The sequence below is a fragment of the Vipera ursinii genome (genome assembly GCF_947247035.1).
Source record: "Vipera ursinii genome assembly, chromosome: 3".
NCBI classification, from domain to species: Eukaryota; Metazoa; Chordata; class Lepidosauria; order Squamata; family Viperidae; genus Vipera; species Vipera ursinii.
In genome coordinates, this window is record NC_139516.1 from 68,598,975 (window position 1) to 68,624,644 (window position 25,670).

The 25,670-nt window shown below is 37.8% G+C and overlaps 1 protein-coding gene across 1 annotated transcript in view; it reads left to right on the forward strand.

Annotated features, from left to right (window-relative positions):
* Nucleotides 1–1,350: 1,350 nt before the first annotated feature.
* The window catches only part of CACHD1 (cache domain containing 1), a 146,310-nt gene continuing 121,990 nt past the window's right edge, over nt 1,351–25,670 (forward strand). The window contains exon 1 of the mRNA XM_083359916.1: nt 1,351–1,642. Within this exon, the coding sequence (XP_083216042.1) occupies nt 1,397–1,642 (246 nt within the window). The 5' untranslated portion in view covers nt 1,351–1,396. The remainder of the gene's footprint in view (nt 1,643–25,670) is intronic.

A 25,670-nucleotide genomic window follows, 5' to 3' on the forward strand; every position in this document is an offset into this window, starting at 1 on the left:
ATTTGGTGGAACATTCAAAAGATTTTTAAGAGAAAGATAAAGTTTTCTCTGCAATTGGGTATTGGGTATTGTTGTAGATTGTGATGTTAAAGAAACCAATTTGATATTGAATATGATAACAGCAGCACAGTTACTGGTGGGACAATATTGGAAGAAGGATAGTTTGCCTACTATAGAAGAATGGGTGTTTAAAGTTTCGAATCTTGCAGAAATGTCCAAGATTTCTGCTTACTTGAAAGATCGTTCACAGGAAAGATATATTTCAGTTTGGAGGAGATGGATAGATTATATTCAGAACAAATATGGGACTAAAAAGTTCCATTTAGCTTATGAGTAGATTTTAGAGGGATATTGTTATTGGTACTTTGTACGTAGTTATGTTAAAGGGAAGCTAAAGCACATTATGAATTGGGTTAATTGTATATTACGCATGATTTTTATTTAGAATATGATTATTATAACTATAATCCTGTATTTAGCTCTGGGAAGTGTGTGTGTGGGGGGGAAGTGGGCGGGTTTGGGGTGGGGGGAGATTTGGGGATCTATTGTAAAATCTTGTTTTTGTAAAACTCTTTAATAAAAAAAATATGTTCGGTTCAACAGGTGAGGGGAGCTTTTAAGGCAGGGGTCTTCAAACTTGGCCCTTTTATGACTTGTGGACTTCAACTCCCAGAATTCCTCAGCCAGCAAAGCTGGCTGAGGAATTCTGGGAGTTGAAGTCCACAAGTCATAAAAGGGCCAAGTTTGAAGACCCCTGTTTTAAGAAGTGGTTCTTCGAGCGGCCGGCTTGGGGGAAAGGGAAAAGTTTCCGAAAGTCGAGGGCAGAGAGAAGCAAGCGGGCCAGGCCGTCCCGGCCTCGCCATTCGAATCCCCTCAATTGTTTGTGCAGAAGAGCCGAGGCGCAGCTTGGTGGCACCAGATACCTCCCTTTCCCCCCCCCCCCCGGCTGACTCCGATCCCGGCCCTGCCGCTCCCGAGCCTCTTTTCAGCTCCGGAATTTGCCGCTCTCCGCAAGCAGCGCTTGTTTTCCATCGGCCGTCTTAAGCCGAGCTCCCAGTCTCCCCGCAAGGCGAGCGAGGGAGCCGTCCGCCTGCCCGTCTCCGGCGAGGGAAGCTGCCCGGGCGGCTCGGCTCGGCTCGGCTCGGCTCGAAGCGGCCGAGCCGTTTCCCTTGGAAGCAGGCGCGCCCGGAGCTCGTGATTGGAGGTCTCCGCGTGGAGGTTTCGGCCGCCTCTCCCCGGAGCCCTGAGGCGTAGCAGCCGCCTGCTCCTCCCTCTCTTGCCTCCCGCTCGCCCTCCCTCCTTCCCTCCCTCAGCCCCGCACCGAAGTTTGGGAAGCGTCGGGGAAAGTTTGTGCGCCGCGCTCGGGCCGGGAAAGCCGTCGCCGTCGCCAAGCATCATGGCGAGCAGGCCAGCCGGATCGGAAGAGGCCGCCCGAAGAGTTCCCTGCTGCTCCAGCGGCCCGCTTCTCCTCCGGAGAAGGGACGGCGGCGGCGGACGGCGGCCCCTGTGGCTCTTCTGCTTGGCACTTTTCTGGAGACTCAGCGCCGCCGACTCGGAGTTTTCCATTCTGGAGGAGGCGCAAGTTTTGGCCGCTCAAATGAGAAAACTAGCCGCCGAGGAGTTGGGCGTCGTTAACATGCAGGTAGGTAATATTGCCCATTTGCTAATCTCTTCCCTCCCCCTCCTTCCCGATTTTCTTTTTCTCCCCCCCTTTCCTTCTTTTTTTCCCTTCCTGGTTTTCCTCCCCCCCTCCCCCGTTCTCCCTTTCCCTCCATCTACTAGAAGCTCTTCCTTTCCCCCTCTTTTAGTACCGATGCTTCTCCAAGATCCTCCGTCTTTTCTCTTAAAATGCCTGATGGAAGCAGCTTCGGCGCCTCGATTTAGAAGGAGCCGGAGGGAATCTCTCGGCTGGAGGTTCTCCCCGTTCCTCGATGAGACTCGGGGAGGGGAGGGGGGGGCAGGTGGCGTGGGGCTGGGGAGGAAAGAGGAAAGTTTCTCTTTGACCAACAGAACGTGCGTTTTCTCACGACCGTCTTACTGACTTCTGATCCGGGCAGCCTCCCGTACCCTTTTCATATGAGAGCATCGATGAATGCTGAAACACGATCTCCTGGATTTAGACTGCTGCCTCCTGGACAGAGATACTTTCCGGGGTGGGAGGCAAGCTTGTAACGGGGGGCATTTTGCATACTTTTGGTCTGCCTTCAGAGGTTTGGTACATAATATGCTACCTTGGAAGAGATTAGGTGGAAATCCGAATCCTTCTTTGCACGTAACTTTCGGCGGATTGGAAATCGCCCAATTGTCACAAATAACTGAAGGTTTTTAACTAAGTGTGAAACCAAAAACTGGAATGAGGTTTCGTGGTTGGTTTAGTGCCGCTTTTTTCCTGGAAGCCATTCTATTGACCAAGTTTTCCCTCTGAAAGAAAGTTAATGGAAAAGCATTAAACTCTGCCTGATCTTTGATCAACGGCTAAATTATGCCACGGGTGCAATTTCTCTTTTGCGCTGCAAGTGCTCAATTATTTTAAATATGACTTAAATCGAGCACTTTGTGATGGCTGATAACGAGGTGGGAAAGGAAGGCCTTGTTTTTTGGGGGAAAAAATATTCTTACGGTGCACACCTCCCATACTTTAGAGACAGCAACAAATTTGTCGGGAGAGATGGCAAGGAGGGGTAAATACAAAATGATTATAAATGGAAATAGACTTCAGATAGGCATAATTTACTTTCCTAATTGAAGGATTTAAGTTAGCAAGTTCATTTGTTTCCTGCAAAAACTCATTCCTGACCCGGATAATTTGCTCCAGTTCAGAGGGAACCAGATGATTAGTAATTATGGTCTATTTCTGCCTTTGTGGTTGCATATTAATGACAGTTTGAGTATTGTCCTTGCTGCAAAGGAGGCTAATAGCTGTGTTACTGCCACCAAGGGCCAGCCCAGCTCCCTGGACAAAAGGTGAAATTGGATCCCCAACACCCTGCAAATGCAAGTAGTCAGTGGCAAAGGCAGTTTTTAAAGCTTCCTAGATTGAAAAGGAAACACTTCTATGGAACCAGCAGGGGTCTGTGCCCAAATGGCTCTTTATCTTCTTCAAACCGGCTCCCTTCCATTATCTTTTGAAATATTTTTGTTTCGCTTCCCTCCTGGGGCTCAGCCTTTGTCAGTTCTTCTCTTCCTGGCCTTTATAGTAAGAAGCCATACATTAAAATGACTTCGCTTAACAAGGTAGATAGTAGTAAATTATTGATACACTGAACTATGGAGAATTCACAAGTCACTTCTTGCAAAGAGCCGAAAGATGTGTGTGTCTCCCTCTAAAGAAGCCTATGCATACTCTGTGGTCTCTTGCAAATCTGTTAAGGATTATTGCAGGTTTTTGTTTTTGTGTGTGTGTACTGTGTAGTGAAACCGGATCTCTTCATTTTTAAGAACTTTGCATATTTTTGGGTACGTATGAGACTTCTTTTAATCCAGTCAAGGTGTATTAAATACATACACATTGATTATACGAGTGCTTTCAAATGTGTAATTTAATCGTATTTAATAAAATGCCTGTCTTTAGGAATGGCAGCTTTGAATGATATTGGTTTCAATAAAAATACCTGTAACTATAGCCTACTATTGGTAAGGGAAAAGTTTAAAGCCAGATGCCTTCAGTTGATTAAAGCAGTTTTATTAATATTTATATTTTGTTCATTTTAGAGGAACCTATTTGTGTTATAAATGCTTCTGTCTGAAATGAAGGCTGTGATTTCTGAAGTAGAAACTGTTAATTTAGAAGGCTGTAATTTTGTTGACTCCTGGTAATAAGTAGGCAAATATTCTTGTTATACTGAAAATCTCCAGTTGTAACAATGATATATGATAGGATTGCCCTGTAGTTCTAAGTGTTGTCAGGTGTCCTATAATTGCAATAGATATAGAAGAATAAACATTTACAACATTTACTTAATTACGAGTTTGCTCTGAGTCGCTGGAGCAGCATAGAAGAAAATATGATGGCTGGGATAATCGAGGTAAAATGAATGATAAGGATGGGGTTTAGAATAGATTAAATTGTGGTATAGGTGAAATAAAATAAGATTACATGATGGGTAGTCCTGAAGAAGAAAAATGTAGATATTTTGGATGTGACCCTGAATATTTAGTGGCGATACAGCTGATTGGGGAAGTTAAAGGTCTGGAGGTAATTGTACAAATTTAAAAAAAAGGAAAGTACTCTGTGACACAAGCAGAAGATGAAAATAGAAAAGTAGGTAGCCACTCCCAAGTTCATGAGACCAATAAGAGGATCTGTAGCTGAATTAATATGAAAGACATCGTGGTGTTTATTCCAACTCTGAAGAACAGTAAACCATGTTTTGATCTATTGTGAAATTTTGGCCCCGAGGAAAGCAGAAATATCAGGATCTGGGGAGAAGTGTACTGAGAGGTTGACTTGATAAAATTTGCATGTATGGGAATTATACAAGATTGCCTATGAGGAATATGAGGGGGAGCAAATGTTTTCTGTTCTCTCATTAATGGATGAAGAATAATGGCCAAATCTCTCCTGGAAAGGTGAGAGGTAAAATCAAGGGAGATTTTTGTGCCGGAAACCTCCATGATGTGAACGTGTCTATAAGAGCAAATGCTCTGCAAGATGCAGAATGCTTTTCAGAAATTAGGCAAACTCTGCCTAGATTATGGCTGTCAATGGTTGTTTTCCCCCCCTTTCTGTTTAATGCATTAAACTTTCTGTTTAATGTATTCCATTTCTAAAACCAGAAATTATAAAAAGCGTAGCAGCATTTTTTTGTGAGAATAACACCTTTTCTTCAGATGATAAGGATTCATATACTTATATAGTGGAAAATATTCACATTTATTGCATAGGAAGTTAAGGTTGGAGTAGGAATACATTATCCTAAATAGTAAGCTGCAATTAAGATTTGTTTATGTTTTCATGGCAATATAATTAAGGCTTTGATCAAGTTTATTGGTATAACTAGCTACTTTTAGATTTTGCATGCCTCATGCTTTGTTTTTGATTAAAGTTTCTAAAATAAAGCTTTTATGCTTGGTATAATAGAATGTAAAATGTATTCCATATTTTGATGCATGTTTACAATTTAATTCTTAATTGAGGTTTACAAACCAGACATCTTAATAATATAGGATTCTTTTTTTTTATTAAAGAGTTTTACAAAAACAAGATTTTACAATACATCCCCAAATCCCACCCACCCCAAACAACCCCCCTTCCCCCCACTTCCCAGAGCTAAATACAGGGTTATAGTTATAATAATCATATTCTAACTAAAGATTATCCATAATATAAGATTAACCAAATTCATAATGTGCTTTAACTCCCCTTTAACATAACTACATACAAAGTACTAACACTAAAATTAATAACAATATCCCTCTAAAATCTACTCATAAGCTAAATGGAACTTTTTAGTCCCATATTTATTCTGAATATAATCTATCCATCTCCTCCAAACTGAAATATATCTTTCTTGTGAATGATCCTTCAAATAAGCAGAAATCTTAGACATTTCTGCAAGATTCGAAACTTTAAACACCCATTCTTCTATAGTAGGCAAACTATCCTTCTTCCAGTATTGTCCCACCAGTAACCTTGCTGCTGTTATCAAATTCAACGTCAAATTGGTTTCTTTAACATCACAATCTACAACAATACCCAATAAAAACAATTGCGGAGAGAACTTTATCTTTCTCTTAAAAATCTTTTGAATGTTCCACCAAATTTTAACCCAAAAAGCAATAATATAGGATTCTTAATTTGGTACAAAATAATGCGTGTAATTTACACACACACACACACACACACACACACACACAAAAAAAAAAATGCCAACATTTTACTTCATTCTTCCTTTTGAAAAAGTTTGTACAACATTCAATGCATGGCTTAGCATTGACAACATATTGTTCATAGGCCTGTGCCAAATAATGTGGCAAAACGTGGCTTGTCATTATATGTAAAAAAAAAATGTCTGCAACTTTTAACGGGGATGGCTGCTTAAAGCCCCCCTTCCCCAACTTTAAAAGTAGCAATTCTTGTTGCTGAAATACAGTGTGTAATTTGCACTTTGGAAAAGTTTGGTTCATCTGGACATATACTTAGAGGACACATGGGAGCATTTTGCAGTAATGATAAGAATATTTGTTTCTTGAAACTCAGTGACATATAATTATGTACATTTACCTGGAATGAGTCCCATTAAGAAAGGCTGACTTCAAAGTAAACATGCATAAGGCCAGGTGGGTTAACTAATATGCTGGCTTAAACATTTGCATACTTCACACTCACCTCTAGATTTTTCAGCTGAAGATATGCATGGTTTAACTTGAAAGGCATTGAATTGGTACTGGAGCAATTCATTTTTCATTCATATGTATATTAAATGCTGTCTGTTCAGAATAATAACCACATATGTGATACCATAGGAAACATTATACATAGGTGTGCTGTGCGTGAGGTAGGCATATCTGCTGATTCCTTTTTCTAAGTAATGAAAACTAGCTTCAGCTGACTCCTAGCTTGATTTCAAGAAATCTAGATGGGTCATTCTTTTCATCCTATGTGTTCTGCTTAGAATGTGACCTGCTTTTTTAAGACCTTTGCTTCTCCCTCAGACTGGGGATCACCTGTAACCTTTTTTATTTGTGTATATTTTTAAAGATCTGGAGGCTGTTTTCTTTGTGTTTGTTTTTAAGTAGTTCACATGCCAATCTTGGAATTATCTATAAAATAGAAGAACAGAATTTGCTGACAAGATGGATCAGCAGCATACACAAAGGTCACGCTTCTTGTCAATATTGTAAGAATTGATCATTTCATGTTGATTTAATCCTGCTATTTGTTTTGGATGAAAGTCATCTCTTAAAATCATTGTTAAAATATATGCAGCCTAGAACAATTCACTACTTTGGATTTATATTGTACATCTTTTGTTCATGGCAAGGACTGCAGTGGCCAGCAAATCTCTGTTGCATAGGCAGGAAAATGAGGCCAATGATTATTCTGATACTTCTATTATAAACCTCGTGTCAGGAATTTCCATTTGAGTGTCCTCCTGAGAAATGGGGTGGGATTACTGTAATTCTGACTAAATCATGTGATATGAAACAAGGCTATGTTCAACTCTACTAATCTGCTTGTCTAGTGAGATGATTCCTGAATAGTCACACAATAAAATACTGGTCAGGGTTGATATTGATTGAAGCAGCATATAAATCCAGTAAATAAATATATAAAATGGATCTTCCTGAGGATCACTAATTGATTAAAACCATCTCAACTTGCAACGAGATAGGCAGCAAATAAATTGTATAAATGAAATAAAGAAATAAATAAGATTAAATGAATACATCACACAATGAAAAGATGTCAAGTATTTGTTTTAATCCTGGGCTTTTTAACTTTAATGGCCAAGTATGGAGACAGGAGATGGTTCTTTGGATTTATGCTTAGCTGTATTGTCTTGACAGGCATAGGATCAGCAGTCATGAGAAGCAATGTAAGAATATGTAGGCTTTGGGTTTGATCCTATAGATGTTTTTCTCTCTATATTAACCAAATAGGGTACACATCTCATAGAACTGCTGCAAAAATGTTTAGTGGGTTCCATTATGTGTATTTAGCTATACCTCTTTTTCCTATTACACTTTTGTGCCTTTCCCAGCCCTTAATAAGTTTTTAATGTTGCCTAGCTCACATTAGAAAGGGAAAGATTGAAGAAGTAGTACAGTATTCCATACTAACAGTATAGTGCTAAACTGCTTCAGATTTCTACTTAATGAATCAGAAATAGATTTGACATATACAAGGGTCAACAGTTCATTTCAAAGTTGGGAGTACCTAGTAACAGGATAAAGTATTTTGCTGGCTGGGGATTTAGTGTAATAAGAATTGTTAGGTTGCCAAAAAGTGTCAACACTTTTTGACATAGTACTGCTTTTAACATTAGTATGTACTGCATATTTGGCTTGAAGGGGTTCTGTTACACATTCTACATTCATTGTATTTCTAGCCAAAGCCTTATGCATTGATATTTACATTATTTTAACATTAATAAAGCTGAAAGAAATATACAAAGGGAACATTTCTGTTTCTTGTTCATTTCCTTTGTGTGTTTAGCAGTACTTGGACTATCTGTTGGCCTAAGTAAAATTATTCTAGTTTATCCCAAATAGTCAAGCTTTATATGAGAGACAAAAGGTTCGCATCCCACCAGGCTCAAGGTTGACTCAGCCTTCCATCCTTCCGAGGTAGGTAAAATGAGGACCCAGATTGTTGGGGGCAATTAAGCTGACTTTGTAATAATGCCACTTGGGGGGGGCGAAAGCCCTAATAAGCAGGCATATACATAGAATGAAGGCTATTGCTAAGCACATTTGATTTGTGCTTAGATTGTAAGCCGCCCTGAGTCTTCGGAGAAGGGCAGGATATAAATGGGATTAAAATAAATAAATAAATAAATAAAAGTGAACAAATGAATATTGCTGTAATCCCACAATAGCTAAGTATATAACTACAATTAAAAATTACTCAAGTTAAGTACCATATGGTTTTAGCTTTAATTAGCTTTAAATATTTTTTGTCTGTTATGTGTTATAGTATAGTTAAAGAGTAAAGGGTACAGGTTTTGCATGAGAGTGTTGAAAGCTTTCCAAATGGAATTTTCATCTTAAGTAATGTCATGAAGGTAGAAATGGTTGAATACACAGAGATGAACTGTGCATTTAATTTACATAAAATCCAGTTAAATGTGGTTATTGTCATGATCCTATCCTTGCCTATTTTTGGAATGCAGGTTCTGGTATAGAAGTCAAAGGACAAGGATGCTGTATGTCTAGAAACAGATTAGAGCATTGGTGTCCAACATTTTGGCTTCCCTGGGTTGCATTGAGTGAAGAGGAATTATCTTCATCTACATATAAAATATATAATATAATTAATGCATATAAATATCACTTCATATTACAAAGTAATGTTGAAAGTTTACAATCTTGGGGGACCGTATTACTAGCTGTCCAGGGCCTCATGTAGCCCATGAGCTGTGGATTGGACACTGCTGGATTAGAGTGTAAGCATACGAAGGATTGATGTAGCCAGCAACTCAGCCAGTTAGTAGATTTCTTTGCAGTTGAGAATTGGGTAGCTGTTACAAAACACTATGAATAGGTGGCTTCTTTGCCTGGAAATTAGGGAGGCTGGCTGCTTTTGATGCACTGATGATATGTAAGCTTAGGGTTACTCTCAAGAGTCATCGGTATCAGTGAAGAGATAAGTGAATCCATGATAAAATATGGCAATTTTCCAGCTTGAACTGGCTTCTCAATATAGGTTACTGGGCACTGTAGTAAGCCTTGCATTGATAGCCTCAAGGTGGATTTGTAGGTGGGGAATCATAGCTAGTGTAAAATATTGTAGCTAGATTGCTGACAGTGGCTTTAACCCTCTATGAACATAGTAAACTAATAACAACAACGTTGGAAGGGACCTTGGAGGTCATCTAGTCCAACCCCCTGCTCAGGCTTGTTCTAAAAGAGCTGCTCTGGCTGCTGGTTTGTTGTCAAATCATGTTGAAGTTACGTGTTGTGACAAAGGCCGGGATAAACCTTTCTTTTGTTCCTGTACATCAACTTAGATTCTAGTGAGGATGCTCTCTTGGGTGGGTGATTAGCTATGTGATAGCCCAAATTATGGCACACCTGATGCAATCATTCTACAGGTAGCCCTGGATTTGCAGCCATTTTATTCAGTGACCATTTGAAGTTACAACAGAACTTGAAAAAAGCAATTTATGATTGGTTTTCACACTTGCAACTGTTGCAGCATCTCTGTGATCATATGATCAAAATTCGGACACTTGACAACTGTCCCAGGGTCATGTGATCACCATTTGTAACCTTCCCAGCTGGCTTCCGACAAGCTAAGTTAATTTGTAAGCCAGATTCACTTAATACCTGCATGGTTCACTTAAAGTGGCGAACGTACGTAATGCTCCTTATTTTGTTATTTTACATTTTGTTATTTTATTTCATATTTTATTTTATTTGCATCTCACCTTTGTTATTTTTATAAATAACTCAAGATGGCGAACCTATCTAACATATTTTCCTCCTATTTTCTCCACAACAACCACCAGTGAGGCGGGTTGAGCATAGGATGCTGTGATAGTTAAAGTGTAAGGACCAGTTGTAAAACATGCTTTTTAGTGCCATCCTGACTTTGAATGGTCATTAAATGAATGGCTGTAAGTCAAGGACTATCTTCATAGGAATTATGAAACAAAAGGTGTTACTACAAAAAAAATTAAAATTAATTTTATGAACATATTATCTGCTTGAGACTTTTGCCTGGGTGCTTGTGGGGGATAAGGAGAGGGGCGCCTGATAACACATGAATTGCGACATCATCACACAAATTATGTGACTTGTGTGCTGACATGTAGTTTCATAATATCATTATGTAATCTCGTAATTACAAGCTACATGGTGCAATTATGTAGTGTACAAGTCATTTTGACATCATCATGGCTTGAAAGACAGGGGGCTCTAAATCATGAATTATTTGTCAATATATGAGCATTTATTACATTAACGCTTTGGATTGAATAAATCCTGAATTAACTTTTTACCAAATAAATTAAATTTTGGAGTATACTTGGATTACATTAGTTTTCAGATATTTAACATAAAGTGAAATAGGCCAGCTCAATAAGTCACAGCTTTTTTTTTCTTTGTAGCTTCTGGTTGCTGTAGAATTTCCCCCCCTTTTTAATCAGTCGGTTATTTAAGGAAACCAAAAGCAACCCAAAACATTACAACTGATAAATCTGTATGGAACCATGTTTCTTACAAAAACTGTGTGCGGTGTAGTAATTAGAATTGAAGGAGCCAAATAAAAAATCATCTGGTTTACATGATTGTGCATTGGTTTGGATCCAACCATAACAGCCTTTTTAAAATGCTCCAAGACTGCCCCAAGTCCACAACAGTTTTTCATCCTATTTCTCTACCATTTCCTTTCTTTCTTTTTTTAAATAGCCAAATATTTTGGAAATATGGAACAAGGTACTGGTGAAAAAGCAGTTAATATTGTTATGCTTAGGAGAACAAATCTGAATTTTTAATTAGGCTTTAGTTGTTTCTTTGGAGCGTCAAGGCATCATTAGAGATGTAAGTCTTGTTGCATTAGCTGAGAATGACATTTCACTTCAAACACAGAGAATACAGCTGTCCTGCTCTGATAAAAGTTGCCAAATGTGGTACAGCAAGGTGGATTCATTGATAATTAGCTGTCCCATTTCACTGCTATGTTGAAGGACCCTGCTGGTCATGTACCAAAAAAAAGAGAGAGAGAGAGAGAGAGAGAGAGAAAGAGAGAAAAAAGAGTTATTAATTGGGAGAAAATCCGAAAGCTTCAATCCAGCTATTGCAGGGCTGATAAAATATTTTGTTAAGAAAGCACGTATATAATAAGTAGTGTAAGTGTTAGGTGCAGCTTCTTAAGATGTTTACGTATTAATTTAGTCATCTGGAAAGAATATAGGCTGTAATGATCCCTTCTTGAATATCAAAAGAATAGCTTTGGCCCAAGCAGTCTCAACAAATTGGGGTAGCAGATACCCATAGTCTAACATGTCTGAATGAAAAATGTGTTTCATATGGATTGCACACATTCTTGGGTCTATTGTATGAGGAGGAAAAAGATCTCAGGGTAGTGCAGTGATTAGGGACTGGAAACAAGGATATCTTGGTTTAAAAGCAGTTTTACTAGAAGACCTCACAGGTAGATCTCAGAATGACCCCAACTCCTTCAGAGTTATGATGGTGAGCTTCTCACTGTTCCTCTTAGTTGCGGTTGTCTTAATAAACCCCACAGTCACAAGATCACAATTTGGGCACTTGGCAACTAGATAGCAATTATGATGACTGTGATTCCGCACTCACCATTTGTGACTTACCTTACTGAATTCCAACAAAGTCAATGGGGCCCTTAGCAGGAGGTGGCAAATGGTATTGTATGACCTCACACTTAACAATGTGGGATTTTCTTAGCAATGGTAACCTAAAGTGCTGTTTTAAGTTGGCACGATAACATGACATTGTGATTTATAACTTCATCTCTTACCGATGGAGTTGCCTGCTTCAGTTACCATTGTTAAGCAAGGACTATTAACTACTTATACAATGATTGCTAACCTAGAGTAGGAAACCCGCATGTAGTATCTGCAACATATTCCCCCCCCCGCCCCCGCCGCCCCAAACCTAGTCCTTGAGGTCATGCTGAAGCAATTTAGCAATACAGTGTTTTAATTTTAGGGGCTCTGTTTTGCTCCCTCTTCCATCAGAATTATGGTACTGGGAGTGGAAAGGATGTGTAAGTTGGAGATGAAAAGTGAAGCAGATGGGATCTGATCAATATTGGATGGGAGAGTCTCAGAAAATACCAGGGCTGTTGACAAGGCCTAATGCCCTTCACTTTTTAGTTACAATGTACCGTAGTTTCTTATACGTTTGAAATGGTTCTTAAGATATAGCAAGGAATTGATTATTCTGTCTTCTTTTTACTTTCAGTTTAAAAATGTGGGCTAAGATCAATAGAATCATTAAGGACAAACATTAACTTAAAGTTTTGTCTGGCAACTTTCATCAGTTTAAGTATACATCATTGTATACTGATCTCTTTTGAGGCAACATGTTAACTGTCAGTAATAGATAGGCACTAGACCAAATCTAGTTTTTATATGATCCTTTAATTATTACCTGAAAAAAAAGTATTAATTGCAGGACTGTCTTCATTTTGACTGAAAACATTTTTTTTCCTCACGAAGATCTTGTATAGATTTAGAGTCAAATTAAAACAGAATTGTTTGCCAACTAGAGGGGAAAAAATCCCTGCATTTTAAGTAAAGAATTATGCTGTGGATGGCTTATGAACATGTCAAAACATCAGTACAATTTGAAATTTCATTCTAATACATGTTTGCAGTAAAACCCTCCCACACGTATGAAAAAAGTTAATACCTTTTCTGGGTTTCTCCTTGAAAAATAACAATTTTTGTGATATAGTTGAGAGGAAAATAGCTTGTTCTAAATACAGATATTGCAATATTTAAGGGAGCCTTCACCAATCATCAGTATAGCAACTCCCAGATGTAACATTAAAACTATCTTCATACTAACCATCAGTAAAATTAAAACTGTCACTAGTCTTAAACAAGGCTGGTCAGAAAACAAGGGATGTGCATCAATAAGAAGAGGGAGTATGTTTCACTGCTTATCCAAGTAGCTTTTTCAGATTGAGGGTTCTGGGATAAGCAATGAAAGGTTTCAAACCAAAAGAAAAAGAAAAGAAGTTCCGTTGCCATGACTCAACCTCTAAACAACTCTATCTGAATGAATGAAAATCTTCAAGGATGCCTTCCTATAACATACTTTGTAACCCTTACTAGCATAGATGGAGCTTTTCTACACTATCAGAAAAACTGCAATATTTCTTATGGGAAATATGTGAATGTTTAGATACTACACATTCTTAACTCTCTTAAAAATCAAAAATAAATGTATTTTCCTTCCTCTTTTTATATCTAGTCTAGTTGATATTATAATCCACTTTCTTGGTTCAGGGAAGAAATGGACCTCATCGAAACAGCAAATGCCTGTATGCAGAGAAGTATGTAGATCTGATACTTGTATTTGAAGTAGTGCTTTTATGAAACTAGTTTGAACTAACCCCAAAATATAGGCAGTCCTCAATTTACGACCACAATGGAGCCCAACATTTCTGTTGCTGAGACAAATGTTAAGTGAGTTTTGCCCCATTTTACAATCTTTTTTTGCCACAGTTGTTAAGTGAACCACTGAAGATGTTAAGTTAGTAGCACATTTGTTAAGTCAATCCAGCTTCCCCATTGACTTTACTTGTCAGAAGGTCGCAAAAGGTGATCACTGCAGTTGTCATAAATATGAACCAGTTGCCAAGCATCTGAATTTTGATCATGTGACCATGGGGATGCTGCAATGGTTGTAAGTGTGAGAAATGGTCATAAGTCACTTATTTTCAGTGCCATTGTAACTTTGAATGGTCACTAAATGAATTGTTAAGTCGAGGACTACCTGAATGCAGGCTTGATTATTATGAGTATGCAGGGCTTTTTTTCTCATAGAATGCTCAGAACAGCGTTCCGGCACCTTTTTTTGCAACCAAAAAAAAAAAAAAAGCTCCCTCTCTTGGCTTTCGAAAGCCTATTGCAGGAGTAGGCAATCTTGGCTCTTTTATAACTCGTGGACTTCAACTCCCAGAAATCCTGAGCCAGCCACGCTGAGGGGAAAGAAAGAGGTTTCCAAGCTGAGTCATGCTGGCTCAGGAATTCTGGGAGTTGGTCCTTGAGTCATAAAAGAGCCAAGGTTGCTTACCCCTGCACTAGAGGAGGACATTAAAATTATTTACAAGGTTACTTCTTTAGGAACTAAACTTTTAGAATCTAAAACAGCTAATTCAGAAAAGCCAACAGGAAAGAACCTCACATTTTTCATCCGCTTCTGTCTTTTGGAAGGTAAAATTAGATAACAAAATAATCTATTTCCTATGTTAACATCTCTGCAATGAAATCAATAAAGGTAACAGGAAAGAAATGAGAAACATTTTTCTCAATGTAATATGTCTAATTTAGGTGATGCTAGAAAAGAAATAGTATCTTTTGTACATACCCTTGAAAACTATTTTGAATCTATGACCATCTATTACAACTAAACCACTTTAAATCGAACAATTCTTAAGAATGAAATATTCTTAATTTGGACTTTACTTTTACTGTTTGGACTGTTGTGTCTTTTGAAAAATAGATTATTTAGAATCTAGTTATGTTGCAATTCAGTCTTTAAATAATTAACCTAGTATATACATAACAATATACGATGTTTTCCATGGTGAGCTTAACATCAATAACAACATTTATTACAAAGGCTAAAACAATTTCTGGTGGTATTATCTGTACATTAAAATTTTGTTTAGTCACAATCTTTCACTTTTCACATTCTGGACAAGCAGTGGTCATGTATCCTAGCAAAAGATGTTACATATGTGCATAAGCGTAGTCAGTAGCATATGCCTTTTTAAAAATATCAAACATGCAAAGAAACAAAAATAAGTCCAAAATATCTGTATTACATCCAGAAATGCCAACTTTGAAACCAATATTTCTCATCCATAACTATGGCACCCTAAGGATACCTGCATACATGCAAATGCTTCTCTGGGATCAGTAATGCAGCAGGGATTGCTTTTTCCTTCCAGTAACAGATTGCTGGGAAATACCAAACATGGCCTTGAGAATTCCAATGTTTGTTACAAATTTTTCTGGATGTGGTTGGAAAGACGCCTAGAAATGCCAGCACAAATACATCACACTTGCTGAACGGGCACACACAACTAATTACAATCTTCAATTATATGTGATATATCTAAAATGAGATGGGCTGTCTCAACTGCAACCTGCAAACTGTTCCGTTTTGTGGCAAAACAACCCAGGACAAGCTGATCAGCAGAGCTTAGAGAGGACTCATTAACACAATTTTTGGGAAGGAAAGAAAAAGGACAGTTTAACATCTTCCAGTTGATGTTATGTTATGTAACATCTTCTGGGAGTTGAAGTCCATGAGTCATAAAAGAGCCAAGGTTGCTTCCCCCAGGCCTATTGGCTTTCAAAAGCCAATAGGAATTGCTGCTGAGCGCGCCAAAAAACCCGGCCGACAAACGTTGCACAGACAAGTTGTCTGCAGCAAAGGCAGGAACTTTGCACCCCTCCCTGCTGCCCAACTACACCATCTCAATTAGGTAAGTTAGATATTATTTGCAAATAGGATGGCAATAAACAATTTAGGCTGCATTTACATCAGGGCTTTTTAACCTTTTCAGAAATTGTATCACTTTTAGGACATGACAATACTCAAGTACCACCAGTGATTAACAAGGTGTCAAAAACTTGAATAAAAAAAAAGGGGGGGGTATTTTGGATTTCATTGGTTAGATTCATTTATTGTTATAGAAATGGCTAGTTTATAATATTATAGAAAAGCAAAAAGTTGAGGTTCAATGTTAATGCTTCCTTCTACTCCTGCAACAGAGGAAGTCAGAACTCAGTGCCTTTTCTTTTTCCCTTTTCCCTCTCACTTTTCCCTTTTTCTCTCACCCTTCACTCACACTTTGCTCACAAAAGCCTCCAGTCGCTCTCACTCACTCCGTCTCTTTCAAAGGCATCTCGTTCAGTCTCTCCTCCACTCCCTCTCTTTCAAAGGCCTCTTGCTCACTCGCTCACTTACTGCCTTGTTGCTTCCAAACACCATTTGCTCGTTCACACACTCACTTAGTGCCCCAACGCTTCCAAACACCATTTGCTCATTCACTCACTTACTGCCCTGTTGCTTCCAAATGCTTCCAAACGCCACTTGCTCACTCGCTCACTTACTGCATTTGGAAGCGACAGGGCAGTAAGTGAACGAGTGCTGGTGCTGGAGGCCATCAGCTGTTTGGCGCCAGAGACCACTGCCACGAGGAACATAGCTCTGGGTCAGGGTTCAAAGCAGCTGTGGGTGGGGGCACAGCACGGGCCGCGGCATGGCAACTGCGGGGAGGGGAATCCTCGCAGCGGCTGTGGGGAGGGGAATCCCCACGGCCTGTGGCTCCGAGCTGCAGGGGCAGAGGTGCAAAGGACGGGTGGTGACACCGTAGCAAGACACCGGCATCGCTCCTAGTGACAGCACCTCTGAGTTCTGGCACCTTTTTTTTTTTTTTTTAGAAAAAAAGCACTGCGAGTATGTATTTGGGAAAATGTAGCTTGTGCCTGGGATCTCTCAAATGCTTGCTGTCTAAGCTTGCTTGCTTTAGAGCCTTGGTGGAGCAGTGGGCTAATGCCTCCTTAAGTAACACCAGCTGCCTGCAATTAGTGCAGGTTCGCATCCCACCAGGCTCAAGGTTGACTCAGCCTTCCATCCTTCCCAGGTAGGTAAAATGAGGACCCAGATTGTTGGGGGCAATAAGCTGACTTTGTAATAATGCCGCTGGGGGGCCGAAAGCCCTAATAAGCAGGCATATACATAGAATGAAGGCTATTGCTAAGCACATTGGTTTGTGCTTAAATTGTAAGCCGCCCTGAGTCTTTGGAGAAGGGCGGGATATAAATGGGATTAAAATTAAATTAAAATTAAAATTAATTAATTAATTTGTATCCCACCCTTTAATATTTTTGCAAATAACTCAAGGGTGGTGAATATACCTAATACGACTGGCTCAAAAGTCATCCAGCTGGCTTTCATGACTAAGGCAGAATTTGAACTCACGGTCTCACAATTTCTAGCCAGGTGCACTAACCACCAAACTGTCTCTCATTATTCTGTATACTTTTACTGTGCCAAACTTCATTTTGCTAAACTTTTTTCAAAGCATAAATGGTTTGCAACAGATTTGTAGCCTAAAGATTTCATTTTAGTTATGAAACAACTTTCCATAATTCCTTTGAGTGCCACTTTGCCCGTAGTGTTATGAATTTCCATATTGTAATATAGTGATTTGGTTTGGGACTAGCTAGAACTTGAGTGAATGCTGATAGGATATTCACATTGAAATAGTACTATCATTTCAACATTGTCAGTATAGGATTGAAAATTTATGAAAAATGTGTATATGTGCAGAAATGTACATATGACAGTCTTAAATGTTGCCCACAAAATTCCAAAATTAACTTTAAAAATAATAGACATTTTTATAAAGGTTGGAAAATCCCAGGCCATTTGTGAGATTTTAGGGTAAGTTTATAGATATTTTGTAAGACTTGAGAATTTCATGAAAGTTTTTTAAAAATACGTTAGCACTGTCTTGATTGTGTAGTGGTGTTTACCCCCTGAAAAAGTTGCCCGTTCCAATTTTAAATATAAACAGTAAGAAGAATTGCAGTGCAGTTGTTATAAAATGATTTTTAATTTCCCCCCAATTATATTTACTAAATCAAAAACAACTGCAAACAGCCAGGAGTCAAGAAAAACAATTGTCAGTGATTTGCTGCTTTCTCTGGATTATAGAAGCCAAACTTTTATTTTCATTTCTAATATCTGATCTTCATCTTACAAGGTGAGGCATCCAAGTTACACAAAATGCAATAGTATAACAAACTCTGATTGATTAAAAATGGATAAGATTAGGATTGTTCTTATTTTTTCTATTTTTTTTGTACTTGTCTTGATGTAATTTGTTTACAAATGAGTTGAAAGATTTATACTATAGGAAATATTTTGTATACGTTGCAGGAAAGGGCTTTCTACAATTCATGTCAAAATCAAGCTATTCTGCCCAATAGTAAAATACAAGTAACTCCACCCACCAGTTTGGCTGCTGTTTAGTTTAAAACAGTAGGTCTTAGTTTACTGTTTCTTATGAATTTAGCTCCTGCTCAACATTACCCCTTCATAACTTCAAATACTGACATTCTAATTAACGTCTCGATCATATTAATATAACATATGAGAAGTATCAAGTAGCTAAAATCCTGTATATGTCTAATAATAAACAACAGTTAAAGCATTTGGGCTGAAACAGCTCCGTTTTCTCATGGGCACGCCTCATAAGTTGCCCCTTTGTGTTGAAGCCAAAATCTTGATCTTGTGGGTGATCCAGTGTTTGTTGCTCATAATCTCTTTATAAAATGTGTGAGCATGAAGGGGATGTTTTAAATGGATATACTGCCTGGATGAAAGAATGCTTTGTGCAGGGAAGCATTGTCCAGTTGTGGATCTCGTCACAGTTCCTGTGGAGCTTCCCAAGTCCTTCTGACTCAGAGAGTGGGGGGAAAAAACCTCTCAATTTGAAGCATGACTGGAGAATAATTAAAGGGGGAGGGAGGGGGAAAGAAATAAAGAAAGACATGGCTGGGGGAAGGGATTTGTTGCTGGCAACATAGAGAGCCTTGGTGCTGACATTTGTCATGTCAACATTTCCTCCTTTTCATTCTGTAAATAAAACTCTAGGATTTGCAGAGGAGACCTTTCTGATCTTTAAGTGCAAATGAACTTTTTTTTCATAATAAGTCCAGGCAGTTAAATGTATTGTCTATTTAAGTTAGATAAAATCTTGTCTTTGACCCAATATTCCGTAGATTGGCCTTCTTAAAGAGTAGTTTTCCTTTTAAGAAATTGCCAAGCTCTGCAAGCTGTGCTATAACTATAGCTATAACTAAAGGAAAATGAAGAGGTAGAATACTTAAGACTCTTAAAAGCTTACTTAGGACGATATACACTGAGTACCCCATACTAATGAAATATGTTTTAGCTCTCTGTGTTGTAATCCGATGCTTGTTACTGATATTTAATTTACACGCAGGGGGGGGAGAGGAATGCTATTTTTCAGGGTGTATGTTTGTGTGGCTATGTATAGTGTTTCTTTTACCTTCGTGAGTGAACCGCTTAATAGTTTCCCCGACCAGAGTTTGCTTTATATAAATTTATGTTTAAGCATTATATTGTTCCTTGTAATATGTGGATGCTGTACTGTGATTGCTTAAGTTTCTATTTCTGAGTGAGAAGGTTGAAACCAATGCTATCTCCTCACTCAGAATTCCACTTAAACCTTATCTGGTTTCTGTAGAGTTAGTTGCCTGTGGACTTTTATTGAACTAAGTCTTCCCCCATCTATTTTCTTTTGTCTTTGGCATTACCTGTCAGCCGAGGTGGTGTATTTTCCTCACAAATTGATTGATTTTGTTTGTGTGTGAATGTTAGGTAGGAAGCAAGAAGGCAAAAATCCTACAAAGGTTTTGCTTTATAAGTGTGCAGAATGTGTGCCTACGGTAACATATCGAAGCAAAACGTGGGGCTTCATAAGAAATAGTCAACTTTATATTAATGCTAAACCTCTTTGATAGAAATAATTGTAGGCTTAACCGCATGGCAGCCAATTCAGAGCATGGAAGAGAATGGAGGTTGGGATGAGAAAGCAGAACAGTGAAAAGGAAAGGTGACTTTTTTTAGGTATGAACTGGATGGAACTATAGGAGGCAGTCGCAGAAGTAACCATTCAACAACAGCCCAAATGGAACCCATCTGCTGTGCAATTGTTGCTAGCTCTAATGCTGGCATTAATCTGCTTTGGAACTGGGGTTAATAAAGGTTTGTAAAGAGGATGTGCTGAAAATGGGGCAGGAATGCTATTTTTGAGGACCATATAAGTCACCGGTGTCAAACTCGCCACGTCACATGACGTGACATGACGTATCATGACTCTTTTTGCATTGCCGACAGTTTGACACCCCTGATCTAAGAGGTCAAAGTATTGGTTTCTGCATTGATTATTAAGTTCAGTGTGTGACTAAGGTGGTCATAATTATCTTTTAGACTGCAATTGCATTGCATGTTCCCTTATACCAGGCATCCTGATTCTGAGGTCCCAAACAATTAGGCAAGCCAGGTTGCTTACTTTTATCCACAGCCATGACTATGAAGTGCACTAATGTAGTGATACATCCTTTTTTTACCAACTCAATAAACTAACATTCATTTCAGTTGAGCAAATCTATTCATAGAATCACAGATTTGGAAAAAAATGTAAGAAATTAAGTCTATCCTCTGTTCAGTGCAGGAATCCAAATTAAAGCATTCTTGAGAGATTCTTATCAAGCCTCTGCTTCAACTATGTAAGGATGGAAGAAAATGTACCATCTGACTAAAGTTTTGGTTCTGCAGTTAAACTGCTCTTCCATTCAGTGAGTATCTGCTATCTGATGTTCCAAAATTATTGATTTGTGAATAAACATTCTGGGGTGAAACAGCTCAAGATTTTGAGGTTCTTAAAGACTACTGTCCATTCTTTTAAATAGTCATTTCTCAAGGCTAAACTTACCCAATACCCTCTTTCCTCCTTGATTTATTTTTCAACCTCCTGAATATCATTTTAGCTTGAATTGTCTTTAAAAGACATTGCCAAGAACTACACAGGTAGTCCTTAACTTATGAACATAAATGAGCCTGGAATTGTCATTGTTAGTCGTGGTGGTTGTTAAGCGGGTCAGCATATGACCACAGCCAATTTTACAACCTGTTTTTTCTGGCGGTCATTAAGCTAATATTTCAGTTGTTAAATTAACCCTTTCCCCCCAAAAGCAGGGGTTTTTTTGCCATAAACTGAAAGTAAATGACAAAAAACAGCCAAAATGACAAAAATTGCTCAAAATACAAATCTAAAATGCTAAGTGTCCAAAATACAGTCATGTGAAATAGTGTGTGCAGATGTGAAAACTTCAAAACTGGGTTGTCAGTAGCTTTGGGGAGGTCCATCATAACTTTGAACAGTTGTGAAGCAGCTCGTCATGAAGCAACGACTACATGTATGTAGAATTCATGGTATAATTTAACAAATGCAGACTAGAGAGGTTCTGTAAAAATTGAAAATTTTTGATCATCTGCCAGCCCTAAAATTGCATTTGTATTCTTTGTGACCATATCACAGTTTTGGCTCATTTTTAGCTTTCAAGCAACATACTGTTTCTTCCAAGTCTTGCTTCAGGGTATCTATGGCCAGCAACAACATATTAATAAATCTTAACATTTTGGGGAAAATGAAAATGATGCTGTACAAGCGTTGTTAAAGACTTTCAAAAGATTTCAAGTAAAACAAGTAATTAAATGGGTACTATTACAGAGATGGTAATATATGCATGAATATAATGCAAATTTAAGGAGTGCCATTTATGAACTATTTGTTCAACTCTTGATGACTTGTTGATTTTTACACATCGAAACAGTATCAAGCTGTGAAATCCTGAGTTTTTTTTCAGACTTTCAAGATAGCCAATTTTATTTGATACGAGTTTCCTATAATATTTAAAAAGTTCCTTTGATTTAAATTGCTCTGATTCACTGTCCTTCAAACATTATTAATATTCTTGATTAGTAAGACATTTAGTACATGGCTTAAAAATATTTAGAAGCAGATGATTTAAATTTTCTGGCCCATATCATTTGTTTCTCTGAATTCCAAAATGAATATCTGAAGCAAGGAAAAACTGAACTCATTGTCTACCTAGGTTGGGAATGGATTAATCACATATGGAAACTTTTCATAGTGTAAGAAGTGAAAAGTAGGAAAACTTTGCTGCTTGCATTGAAATGCCAAAATTTATCAGAATATTTGAAGCTTAAAAAAATATCTTAGTCTGTTTTAATTGTTTACAAAATTTGTGTCTTCTGACCTTTCAGTTTTTATCTGCATGGCTTGATTTCCTCAGGAATCTATTAAAAACTAAAGTTCTTTTTCAAACTTTCAGTGTTCCGGTCATGCTTTTAAAAATTAATTTCACACATACAAAAAGCAGCAGCTAACTTTTTGTAAGTGCAAATAAAATTTCCTTGTAAGTTGTGGTCCCAGGGCAATTAGCAGTCTTTTGGACAAGAAAATAATTAGCAATCCTACCTTAGGCTGGTGGTTGGGTGGGGCCAGGCTAACCTTTTCCTTAGCATAAGGGTTTTGCAGCAAGACATAAATTAATTGGCAGACACTAAAGGATATTAATCATTAGGCCTTTTGTTATCTCACAAACTAAGGCAGCCATTGCTGTTTTGGTTTCTTGCCTAGTTTTTACCTTTACTAACTTAAATTGCTGCGACTAAGCAAATTCTGACTGTCTGTAGTTATTTTCTTTTGAGATAGTCTGTTAGAATGCAAGCGTTCATAAACTAACAGTATTCAGAGTTTGCTGATTGTCTGAAACATGCCATATAATTAATAGTCAAGGTACAATGCAATGCTTGATTGAAAAAGCTTTTGTAGTGACAATATTAATCTGTAAGGGCTTTGCTACAAACAATATCATTAAATGCATTATATATATGTACATATGGCAGTACTTTGCATGCAAATCAGAATTAGGATTCTTGTGTGTATTGTAGAATGGAATAACATTTGTTAATGTATTCCTATCTTATAAATCAATTTATTTTATTTATTTGCTGAATGGCAAACAATTGAAACAGGAAATGACCTTAGATCTAGTTGCCATGACACCCTTCAGTCCTATCTAGTTTTCAGGAAGATGAAAGGATATAACTATCTTTTGATAGTGAGCAACTAATTGGATGGTTGAAAGTGGGAGAGATTTAATGCAGAAAAAATAAAAAACAGGAAAAAAAGTGGAACAGCTGTGTTTTTGTGTACACCTATAATCCTCCAATACGACATTCCAAGGACAAAATGACCTGAATGAACCTAAAACACACAGATTCTAATACCACTGAAAAGAGTTTTTTACTGTTTTTTAAAGCATATTTGCAGTGAAAATCACATTATCCCTATCCATGCAATACTTTTATGGGAATTTTTTCCTTGTCCAGATATTTTTATAACCAGGATAAGTAACACTGAAATTAATCTGGAGAATGAAGTTATTTCTGGGTGGTAGAGCAAGGACAGTGAAGTTCATTTTTATTAGGTTTAAATGGCATATTTTATTAAAAGCAATGGAGATGTTCATGACCAAAGTCAGGTTCAATATATATATAAATGTTTTTGTGTAAGTAGGTGTAGATGTAAATTGTATATAAGAGGCTACAGTTCTGCTTACCCATATATGTAGTTATACTGATGTTGCATACTATTATTTGTAGTGTTTTTCTCATTTTTCACTGAAGGATTGTATTCAATATTTAGAAAGCGTGTTCAGAAGAGATTTAAAAAGGGCTATAATATTTTGGCAAATAGTTATACTGTATGTCACTTTGAATCCTTAAATTATTGTATATAACATCTCCTATCAAATCACTTTATTTCTGTCATTGACCAGCTCAGTCTCTTCATAAATGTCAGCCTTGATGCAGCCATTTTGATATGGCGGATGCTCTTTAACTTTCACATTAAAATTAGAAGAAAGTTTGCAATTGTTTACCCATCTGGTGTAGCTTATTCATTGAAAGCCCAAACTGACTGACTATTGTGCACCCATCTGGTCTAATTTCTGTCCCTTCTGTCCACCGGGTATAATGCTATAACAAGTTGCTACTTAAATTTTACAGAGATGAGAAAATTGTCAATAAGCTTCTTGCCTTACTATCGCAAACACTGTATTAATCTAAGAGGCAGATTGCTCAGAATTTCATATGATCCTTTCAAAAATCTATATAATCAGAACTCATACAACAACATTTGGTGCCATGACGCAAGGTTACTAATCCCAATTTGAAGCCATCCTTGAAGTTTCTCCTCCCAATTAATGTATGCTTGTAAAACACTTGCATATGAATGTACCCATATGAATGTACATGTATGTAACAGTACCCAGCTGTCAAACTTCAAAGGAATGGCAGGGGCAGACAAAGATTAAATTGCTATAAACTGAATTAATAATGATTAAAGTGAATTGCTCCAGTTATAATAATTATGTATCTGCTAACAGCTTTTACATTCAAATATATGTACACATCACACATATAGTCAAATACATTTATATGAATATTCATATCCCTCTGCCCTTCCAGGAAAGAAGAAAAAAACAGGGTAATGAAAGAGGGGAAAGAATGACAAAACTAAGCTGGAACAAAATGGGATACGGTGAGAGGAACAGGTAGCGTGGCAGAGAATATATGATAATATTAGACAATTCACACAAAATACAGTATAGGTTTTTTGGGGGGTTCATGTGTAGGTGCTGTTTTGACTGACCCATGAATGCCTGTTTGTTAGTAAATTCTGTTGTATTCAAAGTCTCTTAATCTCAGGTGGGTATGCTTAAGACTTCTAGTCCTCTTCAATCATTATGAAATTTGATAGCAATATGTTTCAGGGATAAAAAGCTACACTCTGTCCGCTTCCTTTTTGTGGTCTGCAAAATGGATGGGATCAAAACTAGCCCCTCTCATTTTTCTTTTGCATTAAAGCTCCAGAAGACCCCTTACAGAACAGATTCACCCATTTTCCAAGTACAGGCCTCTATGTACTTTGCAAAGCTTGTTGTGGCCTCTGAATTGAGAGACTTGCTCAATCCTGATCTATTTCTATTCAATGGCAAATGAGAGACCTTCTTAGCGCCACCCGCCCCTCCCCCTTCATTTCAATATATAAAAGAAGCATCAATGCTAAAAAAAAAACGCCATAATCTGAATAGAAACAGATCTGTATGTTTAAATATAATGCCACAGGTATTTCTTCATCTCCCAGGATTTTAATGCATATATTTTAAACTAGACATCATAGCATCAGTAGAGAAATACAGAATCAAATATCAAGAGCAACTACCTCTGGCAAACAAGTGAAATGTATTGTGTGTTAGTATTATGATGAGGAAAAAAAAGTAGCAAAAAATCAATTGTACTCCTGTGGGATTTTTATTTAACATGGACAGTATGTATACTTTACTACCAGGTTCAGTGCCTAGTAGTATCAGGAAATATAAAGATTTTAGAGAAGTCAGATCAATGTTCATTTTGCAATATTTTTTGTAGTTAAGCAAACCCATTGCAATGGTATTTTCGCCTTTGGTTCTATGTTCACCTGGTGTATAGTCTATATACTGACATGCCAAATACCCAGAGCAAAGTACGCCTTGTTTTCATCCTAGTTCCATTCTTCAGGAAGCTTTGAACCCATCCCATGTAATCATGGGCTT